The sequence below is a fragment of the Camelina sativa genome, chromosome 7 (genome assembly GCF_000633955.1).
Source record: "Camelina sativa cultivar DH55 chromosome 7, Cs, whole genome shotgun sequence".
NCBI classification, from domain to species: Eukaryota; Viridiplantae; Streptophyta; class Magnoliopsida; order Brassicales; family Brassicaceae; genus Camelina; species Camelina sativa.
Genome location: NC_025691.1, coordinates 2,884,016 through 2,896,418, shown reverse-complemented (window position 1 = coordinate 2,896,418; position 12,403 = coordinate 2,884,016). Strand labels below are relative to the sequence as shown.

Genomic DNA, 12,403 nt, shown 5'->3' with positions numbered 1-12,403 from the left:
AAATTACCATTTAGTGCCATCTATATAGATGTACCATTTGTAAACCAAGTAACCAACAGATGATGCAATGCTTAGATAGCGTCGTGGAGCCAGTGAGATTGAACCTTAAGTCTAGGGCGCCACATTCCATGCCTGGGCATACAAATTCAAGTGAAAAGGACCGGTTCTGACTTCTGATGGTTATATTATAAACTCAGCCATAATGATTAGTCTTCTTTTTTATATATTATCTGATGGGCTTTATGATAAATGAACTCTGAAGTTTTGGCCCTCTGATTTTTGCAGCCTTCTTCTCAATGACATTGTTATATGCTACAAACAATTGGTGTATTTACGTTACATGATATTTGAAGAGTTCTCATTTTTTTTTGTCACATTTAAATCGATCTTGTAACCTTACCATTACAATTTACACCGAAAGAGATAAAGAAAAAAATAGGAAAAGCTCATTTCTGCTATGTCGAGCAGCAACCCGATTTCTTGACGGCTGAAACATCATCTCGGCTTCCAACGTTAATCATCTGTCCTTTAGGCAAAGCAGTGGTTGGATCATCTCCAGCATCAAGAGCCTTCTTGCTAACGACTCTGTAAATCTGAGTGAGAACCTCCGTGAAAGCGTTTTCGACATTTATAGCTTCGAGTGCCGAAGTCTCCATGAAGAAAGTGTTCTCTCTCTCCGCAAAGTCTTTCCCTTCTTCCGTTGAGATGGCTCGAAGGTGACACAAATCAGCTTTGTTACCTACGAGCATAATCACAGTGTTTGCGTCCGTTTGGTCCCTTAGCTCCTTTAACCATCTCTCAACGTTCTCGAATGTCACGTGCCTTGTCACGTCGTAGACTAGTAACGCACCAACGGCTCCTCGGTAATAAGCGCTCGTGATGGCTCGATACCTAATTGCAAATGCTCACTATGATAAATGAAAAAACATAATCGAGCAAAAAGGTGACGAGAAATTGTTATTAGAGGTGGAGAATCCCATTTTAGTATGGGTTTTTTCATGTCTTGGTTTTATAAAATTAAACAAAACTACTTGTGGGTTACATGTGACTTTGGTTTTCAAAGATAATTATTTTTTTTTTTAACTTAATACAGTATTTATAACATTATATAACATATGCACTTTAAAAAATGATATTTGTAGCATTACTATATACGTACGTCTATAGATATTTTATACTGTAAAATTTTGGTTGATTAGGTTCGGTACACTAAATGACCGTCAGTTTTAGATAATAACAGATCTTTCTATACGCATTAGTATTCTGATTCAGTTTGGTTTATAACTTCACCTATAAATGAGTACCTTTCTTGGCCAGCAGTGTCCCATATTTGAGCTTTGACAATCTTGTCGTCGACTTGGATGCTACGTGTAGCGAACTCTACACCGATGGTCGAGCGTGAGTCGTGGCTAAAGTCGTTTTTGGTGAATCGAGATAGCAGATTTGATTTTCCGACACCCGAATCTCCCGTTAAGACAACCTTGAAGAGGTAATCGTAATCATCTTCAGCTTTATATGCTCCCATATCTCGTTAATACCCTTTTGGTCGTGTTTATGACGTTCCAAGAACTTTGGAAGACAGAGAAAAAATCCAATATCTGCAGATGGTTTTTGTTATTTTTCTTTTTGTGGGTTTCTATTTTTCTTTTTTCTTTTGACGTTTTGTAAATTGGAGAAGAGACCAATGCTTACGAATGCTGAATTTCAGAAGAGGATTCAGAGAATCAAGGATTGTCCTCTATTTTACTGGTCATATTAATTTTGGGATAATCTAAATATATAATTCAAGATGATCTCGCAAATAATACTAGCTAGCTATAATCTTTGTGACCTTGTGTGATGATCTTTGCTTAAATTTTCTCTACAATGTATCATTTAACTACAGAAAATACATAGCTAACGTAATTTCATCAAAATTTGAGTAAACCAATTCTTTACTTAACTTTTTTTTTTTCTTATTTAAACTTTTTGATCTATTTGGTTCTTTGAATAATTTTTACATAAAATAGCAATTTCTAAAGTTTTCTTCTAATTTTGTCACTTTTAACAAGCTACGGTGTATTTAGGAACTTGGTTACAAGATTTAGTACTATTCATCTAATTTTTATTAGTCAAAGTTTTTTTGTTTGAGTAATGTAGCCCATGATTTTCACCAAATGTTGCTTACTTTAATTATGTTCAAACCACTTTCAGTGAATGCATACACCAAAAATGTTTAGTTATATTTTTAATATGTTCAAACCATACATTATTAGATTTTGTAGTCTAGTGTTTTACTTGTGAATATTGTATTATCGTATCAAAATTCTAGAATGATTTTGAGGCTAACGAGGTGAAACCGTCGCACTTTTAAAAATATATAATTTGAAGAAAAATATATTGAAAAAGTAAAAGAAAATTGGTTAGTAAAATGTGTATGGTTAATGATGGATTTTTGTGAAAAAAAAAATATCACAAGTTAAAATCTTTAACTTGTTTCCTCTAAATTCAATTGATTCTTTAAGATTGGCCCTGTCCAAATTCACATAGTAGTCCCAAATCCACATATACAGTATAAAAATTTACTTTAGAAACAATACATACTCTTTGTCCAGAAAAAAAATCAATACATTGAATTAAAAGGACCTCACATTTATTACAACTTAATGGTAAACCTGTTTTTTTCTTTAATCATGATATTCTTACTCTACGAGGCTACAAGATACTGCAACATGAGCTCTAGTTATAGATTCGTAAATGTTATCCACTTATCCTTATCATTCGCAACATTGCGCTTGCATTACAAGAGATCTAAATCATTGTAGATTTATCAGTTCAACATATTAATAGGCTATACTTGCAAGAAGGAGAAAAAAGAATAGAAAATTTAACAGCAAACTGAGAGAGAGGAGAGAGTGAACATGGAGTGCGTGTCATATGAATATGATTCATGATGAGGAGAAAGAGTTAAGATACTGTTGTGTCAGTTTTGGACGTAAGAGAAAGTTTGTCCCACTTGTTGGTGAATCCACAGTTCCTCTGGTCAACACTCTTCTGAACCTATTTTTTTGTTTCTCTTTCTTAGCTTTCTATTTTTTTTCTTTCTTGTCACTTCATAGATTTCTATTTACACTCCTTAATCTCATTTAAAATTCATGACAACTTCTAAATTGCGATCGTAATTTTCTACTTTAATTTAGAAAAAGGCCAATAGTTCCTTTTTAAACACAACAATATAGATTTGGTTCCGTTATGATATTATTATGTTACTATACATAGCTTTTTAACCCCCAGTGTTATTACTATACATAGATTTTTTTTGGTTTTTAATTATACATAGTTAATGGTTTAGTTTTGTCACTTCGGGAAATAATTAAGTGCACACGGCAGCGTGGACAGTGGACAAATCAATTTTCCGTACGGACAATCAAATGTCCAAAGAAAATGATAAATTATTCCTAATTTTGTAGAAATGTTGTAGAACGATAAAATAATAAGGTGTCGTGTTGTGCTATGCACTAAAAGTCTAAAATACGAGTATTCAGTTATAATAGATATGACTGTTTTTTTATATAAATTGTTAATAGGTATGTTGCATTGTGGTAAATTATAAAATTGAACATATGTGAAATAATATAGTTGATTCATGATATTGCGGTGATAAATTAATCATGCAGTACTTTCAAGTTTCTGATTTTAGTTATGAATATAAATGTTGTTTCGTAGATCTAAAAGAAAATAATAATAAGCATACGGGTACAGATAACGTCAAAGCGACAAGATGAAGGAAACAGTTAAACAGTAGAAAGTAGAACTGTAGGACCATGTTTTTTATTGAGAAACATTTGTGTGATTTGATATTACATTTTCATTATGCCCTTTTGACATCTGATTTGATCTAACAAAGCCCCTAGTCCTACCTTGCTAGACCTCCTTTGCATTCAACTACAATTATTTTACTCACATTTTATTCTCTTTAACTAAATATACTCCATAACGTAGCAGTAATATCATGAATTCTATTCTTATTGTTAAAACTATAAAGCAAAGGATCATATCAATTGACTTTCAAAAACTCTGTTTCCTAACTCTGATACGTTACTTATTCCTTTGTAACAAAAAAAAAACAAAAAATTGTTTTCTTATGATGTAATATGTTCACATTTATATCTTAGGTGTGGACAGCTAAATACAGTTATAGTGATTAAACTTTTTATTTTATTTTTGGTTAATGTTAGTTCTATTGATAAACGCATATAACCTATAATTTATTTATTTGGATAATTAGATTAATTATATTGATAAAATGCTTATAACCTTTTAAAAATTACTTGGATAATCATATCTCATAAAGCTAATTACTTGAATACATAACCACCTAACTGATAGAAACCCTGAACTACAAGTGGAAGAAAAGATTGATAGCGTGGCTGTGAATATCAACTACGTCTTTAACAAAATAAAAATTCAACTAATAAATATTTAATGTTTCTTTTTAGAATTTGATTACATATGCATTTCAAAGCATCATGCAAGTACTAATTCTATCTGAAATAACTGAAACGATTGTCATTGTAATAACATCACTTCCACACATTTTTTATTTTTATTTTTAAATGAAATCATCTTTAATCTCAAAACGTTTCCTACGTATTAAAATAAAACAAAATAAGGTAATACATATTTGATATTTCTAATATATTTTTAAACTTTTTTTTATAAAATGGCTGAAACACTTATACTAGTTATTGTGTAAAATACTATATTACATATTAATTAGTGTAACGTTTTTAATGTAAGTTTTAGAGTATATGAAGTGTGAGTGTGATGTAATGAACACAAGTGAATAGAGATTTGAAGCTAGAGAGAGAGTGTAAAACGTGTAAGAAAAAGTGTAGAAGAAGAAATTCAACTTCTTACTTTATTTAGTTCATGGTTACAATCTAAATATAGACATATACAAAGAGAATATCCTACCTAAGATGCTATACACACATACACAAGGTGACAGCGATATTACTTAGATGTCACATGTGATCTTTGTTTGACCTCCCACTTGCACCAACTCGCCAACGGATCTATGAGAAGGATCTTGAAGCTTTGTGACCGTTAGGAGTTGTTGTTCTTCATGGACTGGCCTTGTAAGGCCTCTAACTGTACGGACGGCCCATAATGTTTGGTTCTACGGACGTACGGACGTACGGACAGTGATATGTGTTTTCATACTCCCCCTCAAGCTTGATATGAGCATTGACCAAGCTTGGACTCATGAACACCCACCTCATTAAAAAAAAACTTAGTATAGAAAACCCTTTGGGAAAAACTATATGTAAGGGAAAAAGAGTGTAGGTGCCATGTTGTGCACTCATGGCCAAGTGAGGTCTCTAAGGTCAAGTTTGGTGTGAATGTACTCACATACTTGTGGACTAGCTGCTTTGGTGAGTACATCGGCCAACTGTTTAGAACTTTCGGTATGACATGGTAGGACAACTCCGAGCTTGATTTGTTCTCGAACTTTATGACAATCAACTTCAATGTGTTTGGTTCTCTTGTGAAACACTGAGTTAGTAGCAATGTGAATGGCGGCTTTATTGTCACAATGCATGGTGACAGGTTTAGGTGACTCAACTCCAAGGTCCTTAAGAAGAGCTTTGAGCCACATCAACTCGGTTGTAAGTTTCCTCATAGCTCTATACTCCGATTCATCACTCTATAGAGAGACCACCTTCTGCTTCTTGCTCTTCCATGTGACCAAGTTACCACCTAGGAACATGCAGTATCCAGTGGTAGAGCGACGATCTTCACGATCTCCAGCATAATCCGCATCGCAATACCCAACGAGTTCAGTGTTCTTGTTGCAACCCATCCAAATACCTTGTCCCGGCGATCCCTTGATATACTTGAGTATTCGGTTCACCATGTTCTAGTGATGAACGGTTGGGTTTTGCATGTGTTGGCTCGCCTGGTTCACAGCAAAACAAATGTAAGGTCGTGTAATTGTAAGGTATACGAGCTTACCTACTAGACAGCGATATTGCTTGACATCTTCAAATGGAGCTGCATCAAGCTCCCCCTTTCCTCCTGCCTTATAGTTTTCCTCAAGTGGTGTTGACACTGCTTTTGAGCCTAGTTTACCTGCATCACTCAATAAATCTAGGGCATATTTTTTTTGTGATAGAAATAAACCCTCATTAGACCTATAGACTTCTATACCAAGAAAATATTTGAGTTCTCCTAGATCTTTGATATCAAAAACTGATTTGAGAAAGTCTTTAGTCTCTTTAATTCCTACCTTGTCACTTCCAGATATGATGATATCATCAACATATACTAGAATGACTACAATACCTTTGTCGCTTGGTAATGTGAAGAGGGTGTGATCAGCTTCTGATTTGAGAAAGCCTCTTCCAAGTAGTGTGGTGCTTAACTTATGGTACCATGCTCTTGGAGACTGTTTTAGGCCATAAATTGCTTTGTTCAGTTTGAGTACCTTTCCTGGACCAATGGTGTCTTCTAAACCTGGTGGTGGTCTCGTGTATACTTCATCTTTAAGCTCACCTTGCAAGAACGCATTCTTAACGTCCATTTGCCACAATTCCCAATCCAAATTGGTAGTTAATGAGAGAACAACTCGAACCGTGTGAAGTTTCGCAACCGGAGCAAACATATCAAGATAATCCTCCCCATATGTTTGTGTAAAGCCTTGTGCGACCAATCTTGCCTTATAGCGTTCAATCTCCCCATCACTCTTGTATTTACTAGTAAAGATCCATCGAGAGGTGACTGCCTTCTTGCCTTTTGGTAAATCTGCCTCGTCCCATGTATGATTTTGTTCCATGGCCGTTCTCTCGGTGCTTACTGCATCACGCCACACCTTGTGCTTCTTGGCTTCATCATAGGTTTGTGGTACCCAATGCTTGTCAATTTGGCCAAGGAAGACTTGGTGTTCCACAGGAAAGTGAGCGAGTGCATACAACTTGAATTGGATGAGCAACCGCAACATTGTTGTAATACACACGTGTGTTCTTCCAGTTGGATGGGTCAAACTTGAGTCGTGTGCTGCGCCGTAGTGGAATGACATCTTCATGATCATGTTCCTCATCCTCAACAGCACTCATTGTCTCGTCCGGTTGCACAATATCAGTTTGGTGTAAATCTTCCTCATTGTCACCGGACGGTGTAACTTGAGTGGGAGGAGCTTCGACTTCGTTTGGCTCATTAGGGTCTAGGTCACCGAGAGGAGTGGTGTCTCCTGGTAGGTTTGGCCCGGTTGAGCTTTGGTTGTCCCGATCGTTTGTGTTTCCCAGCCTTTCTAGAATAATGCGAAGGTTCCTTGCTCGATCGGATGGAGATGTAGGTAAGTCTTTGAGTTCCTCCCAATTCTTTTTGTCATGATATCCTCGAGATTCAATGAACTTGACATCACGGGACACCAATACTCTTCTCGTTTCAGGTTCATAACATTTGTAGCCTTTTTGTGTGGTGGAGTAGCCAAGAAACATACTCTTGGTGCTCTTGGCATCAAGCTTGTCTCACAACTCACCTGGTTTCAAAACAAAGCCAATGCACCCAAATACACGTAAGTGATCAATAATAGGGTTCTCTTTATTTAGTACCTTAAATGGGGAAATGTCTTGTAAAATTCTTGTGGGAGTGCGGTTGATTAGGTAACATGCGGCTAAGACCGCGTCACTCCAAAAACGCCTTGGAACGTTGGTGTGCTGCATCATGGACCTAGCAACCTCCATGAGATGTTTGTTCTTTCGTTCAACTACACCATTTTGTTGAGGAGTGTATGGGCAGCTTGTTTGATGGATGATGCCATGTTTGGTGAGATGTTGTTTAAAGGCATGACTTGTGTATTCACCACCGTTATCTGATCTTAGAATCTTAATTTTTTCATTATAATGGTTAGTCACATAGTTTTAAAAACTAATAAAGGCTTCTAGGACCCTATCTTTAGATGGAAGGAGAGTTAACCAAGTATACTTAGATTTCTCATCAATAAAGGTAACAAAATACTTTTGATTTTCTCTTGATAAACATGGTGAAGTCCATACATCAGAATGGACTAGACCAAAACAATTTTCATAAATAGTAAGAGACTTAGGAAAGACAGATTTGCAATGTTTACCAAGAATACAAGCTTCACATTCATCATTCTTAAAAGAAATACTTGGAAAAATAAGTTCTAGTGCACGAGTATGAGGATGTCCTAGTCTAGCATGCCAAGTAGAGCTATTAATCTTATCAGCCACTGAATTAAAACATGAAGAAAAAGAAGATAGGTTCATGTCCTCAAGCACATAGAGATCATCCTTAGAGACTCCTTGGCCTAGCACTNTCATCAGATAAGAACTCTTTAGAACAAAATTTAGTTTTCAATTGGTAAAAATATATTAAAAAAAAAAGTTGAAGGACCTGAAGAGAAGGGAGAAGATCGGTGGGAAGCAGAAGGCAAAAGAGGAGAGTTGATGTNTTCTTAACTGATAACAAATTAGATGTGAAACTAGGCATGTAAAATGCTTTAGACACTTTATCAAATAATTTCAAGTTGCCTATTCCTTCAACTGGAAATTTTTCACCATTAGCTATAATCACATTTCCTATGGCAGGTTTAATTTCACTAATCAACTTAGAATCACTAGTCATATGATGTGATGCACCAGAATCAACAATAAGAGGTTTTGTTGGTTTTAAAGCAAGATAAGAGTTACCGGAGGCCTCCTTGAGGGCTTTGATGAGTGCATCAAGGTCTGATCTCCTCACCAGGTCGGAGGAAGCAGTTAAGGCGGTTCCATTTCCTCCGGAGACTTGATGGTTCAGCTCGGAGGTTGTTGCTTCTCCCAACATAGCAGCTTGGTGAGCTCGCGGTGGTCCTCCCCGGTTGTTTATGGGTCGGTTGGCACGGAGATGAGGGTGAAGGATCCAACACCAACTCTTGAAATGGCCAATCTTCTTGCAATGGTCACAAACAGGTGGGTTCTTGTCATCATGCTTGTAGTAGCCTTTGTTTGCTGTGGCCATTTCCACCTTGTTGGCCGTCACAAGCTCTCCTTTGCTTCCAAATAGTCCAATAGAGCCATGTTCTTTTTGTATCTGATTACACACATCATCAAGACTTGGGAGCTTGTCTGACCTCAATATATGCTTGATGAGGTCATTGTAAGATGGATTGAGAGTTAAGAGTAGACCGAACACTTTGTCTTGTTCGCACCTCTCGTTTAGAACAACCGGGTCAATAGTCGCCGGCCTAAGCATCTCTAGTTCAGCCCAAAGAGATCTAAACTTTCCAAAATTCTTAGTGAACTCCATATCTTATTGGCTGAGGTTGTTGATGGCTCGCTTGACTTCAAAGATGCGGTTGACGTTTGTAATATTTCCGAACACATTTTGTAATGTGTCCCATAGATCTTTGGCCGTTTCACAATAGGAGTAGGCCTCGAGTATTGAAGCATCAAGCGAGTTCTGAATGATGGCTAAAACACTTTGGTCTTCTTGAAACCACTTATCTTCAGCCTCAGAGACACTGTCTTTGTCATCTTCGGTTGTAGTCTCCTTTGGAGCTTCACTAGAGGTAATGTGGGCCCATAACCCTCGGCCACATAGTGCCGTTTTTGTGGTTCTTGCCCACACCAAATAGTTCTCTCCCTTGAGAGTAACTGGAGCAATCAAGGTCTTAGAGCCTTCCATGTCGAAGTAACCTTTGGTTAAAGCTAATGACCAACGGTTAAAGAAGGGAGACTTTCTAAGTCGAAACAAAAAGAGTTAGAACAAGAGATTTGAAGCGGAAGTGTTTGGTGGGTGTGGGATTTAGGATCAGGAGCTGTTAGGCTCTGATACCATGTAAGTTTTAGAGTATATGAAGTGTGAGTGTGATGTAATGAACACAAGTGAATAGAGATTTGAAGCGAGAGAGAGAGAGTGTAAAGCGTGTAAGAGAAAGTGTAGAAGAAGAGATTCAACTTCTTACTTTATTTAGTTCATGGTTACAATCTAAATATAGGCATATACAAAAAGAATATCCTACCTAAGATGCTATACACACATACACAAGGTGAAAGCGACATTACTTAGATGTTACATGTGATCTTTGTTTGACCTCCCACTTGCACCAACTCGCCAACGGATCTTTGAGAAGGATCTTGAAGCTTTGTGACCGTTAGGAGTTGTTGTTCTTCATGGACTGGCCTTGTAAGGCATCTAACTGTACGGACTGCCCATACGGACTGCCCATAATGTTTGATTGTACGGACGTACGGACAGTGATATGTATTTCCATATTTAATCCCCGGGATTAAAGTGAAATATCACCTCAGTGAACTGAAGTCAAAGTTCCCTACTTCCCGCAAGTAAAACCTTACATCACAGTCTAAACATTAAACATAACGCATGACCTAGTTTACTTTCACACTGGGTGATGTGAAGCTTCTATATTACTCATCCCCATATTAGCGCATTGTTAAACTTAAACAGTTGCAAATATACTAAAAAATTCAGATGAGGAAACACAAACATTATAGAATTATGAAATAAGAATTAATGAAACACACAGCATATAATATTGGTCAACAATCTAACGAGAGAGTTTTGTGAATGTTGTCCGAAACTCATACATCACACCATCACAGTAGGTAACTGAAACCCATATCTTATATAAAATCTAAACATTTAAGCCTACGTACGAGAGATGGTGAAAGAAAGAGACAGGTCTTAATTTCTTCTTCAAACTCAAATCTCCCACACGACTAGATCTGCAAAAGCAGAAAAGAGACCTCGAAATTAATCACATAAATAATTTATATACACACACATGCAGGCACATCCTCCGAAATGTTGTACTATTAGAATTTATACTACAAAAGTCAAAAAACACGAAGGCCAAAAAAAGAAAAATAAAAACCAATGAATGCTCTAAAGCGCAAGGTGTGTGTGTGTAATTAAATTAGATTGAGTCAACAATGTTGACCAGAGCCAAACAACATGTCTCTCGCATGCATTTATCCATTTTAGATCCCAATGAAGAAATAAACTACTCTATAAACCAATATTGTATAGCCATTAATTAAGTATTCGTTCTACTAAAGCTTATTAACGTATATAGTAGTATCTAGCTATAGTGAAGTGAATACAGATATTAATTAGTACTATAACTAATTAAGGAATATAGAGAGGAAACAAACCAGATAGTATGACGCTCCGTGTTGAAGAGGTTGAAGAGCGACGCCATATTCATCGGTGACAATGGGCTGACCCGCAGAATTAATGAGCACAACTTCTTCCCCGAATGCATCTCTCACATTGAACGGTCCTGGGGTCACTTCAAGCTCCATTTCATTTATGAACACCCTTATTCTCGCGCCCGCTGCATTCGATTTAGCCGTGGTTATCCCATTATTTCATGTTAGTATAATAACTAGTACATATTAAAACTATCTCTACAAAACAACCATGTAAACCTCAAACAGTCTATTTTCAAGAAAGAGAGAGAGAGAGAGAGATGGTATATATACAACTTAATAATCATCTACATATTATTATAAACACGAATTAAGGTCCTTTAAAAGATTGATCCTGATCAATGTGTCCCTTCCATTGTTGACACACAATTAATATCTATACTGTTGAGTAAAAAATAAACATATATAAGTAATGACTAAAAAAAGATAGATGACTTTAGATATCATCATACCTTGAACTTGAAGCTGATCCGAAGTTGATGGGACAGTAGCGAGAGAGTGCGAAGTAGTAATAGTAGTAGTAGTAGAAGTAGTGGGAGGAACATGAAGCATGATGTTATTGTTGTTGTTGTAACAGGTTATTTGTTGACTAGTAGTAGCGTAACAAATCTGAGGCTGTGGCTGCTGCAACATCTTCATCCTCATTTCTTCATCTTCTTTCTCACTCAAGTGTTGTTGATGATGAGTTCCATAACTTACACTACCGTTCATGATCTCACTCAGCAGGAGTCCGGTACATGGCCCCATAGTTGGAGCCGGTTTTTGTTGCTCGATCATATCACCGGAGAGAAACCCTAATTGGGATGAGACGGTGATACCTTCAAACCCTCCGACGGTGGAAACCGGAAAGAGAAAGGCCGCTTCTGGTGGTAACATCGTCCCCATCATTTGACTACTACCCAGAGAGAGGTTAGTGTTGTTCTTGTTCTTGTTTTTGCGAGGTTTGGTGGATTTGGAGGAGGAAGAAGAGGAGGAAGAGGAAGAGGAAGCCGAGTTTGCTGAGGAAAGAGGTTGCTGTTGTGGTTGTGGCTGGGGTTGCGATTGAGGGAGAAAATGTTTAGAGTGGTTGTGGAGGAGGCGGAGTTTGTGTTTACTACGGGACTTGCGGTTTTGGAACCAGTAGAAGACGTTAGCGTCACCGACTTGGCCGTATTCTTGAAGCTGAGCCCTAATCCTCCTGATCT

The 12,403-nt window shown here is 37.0% G+C and overlaps 2 protein-coding genes across 2 annotated transcripts; both read right to left on the bottom strand.

Moving 5' to 3' along the window:
* On the bottom strand, window positions 452-1,608 carry LOC104700044 (ras-related protein RABA1h-like). The gene is made up of 2 exons (XM_010415490.1): window positions 1,305-1,608; window positions 452-891 (listed from the first exon to the last, which is right to left on the bottom strand). Exons 1-2 carry the CDS (start codon window positions 1,523-1,525, stop codon window positions 456-458), a joined length of 657 nt encoding a protein of 218 aa, XP_010413792.1. The 5' UTR covers window positions 1,526-1,608; the 3' UTR covers window positions 452-455.
* On the bottom strand, window positions 10,497-12,386 carry LOC104704221 (WUSCHEL-related homeobox 9-like). The gene is made up of 3 exons (XM_019227402.1): window positions 11,672-12,386; window positions 11,163-11,344; window positions 10,497-10,733 (listed from the first exon to the last, which is right to left on the bottom strand). Exons 1-3 carry the CDS (start codon window positions 12,105-12,107, stop codon window positions 10,728-10,730), a joined length of 624 nt encoding a protein of 207 aa, XP_019082947.1. The 5' UTR covers window positions 12,108-12,386; the 3' UTR covers window positions 10,497-10,727.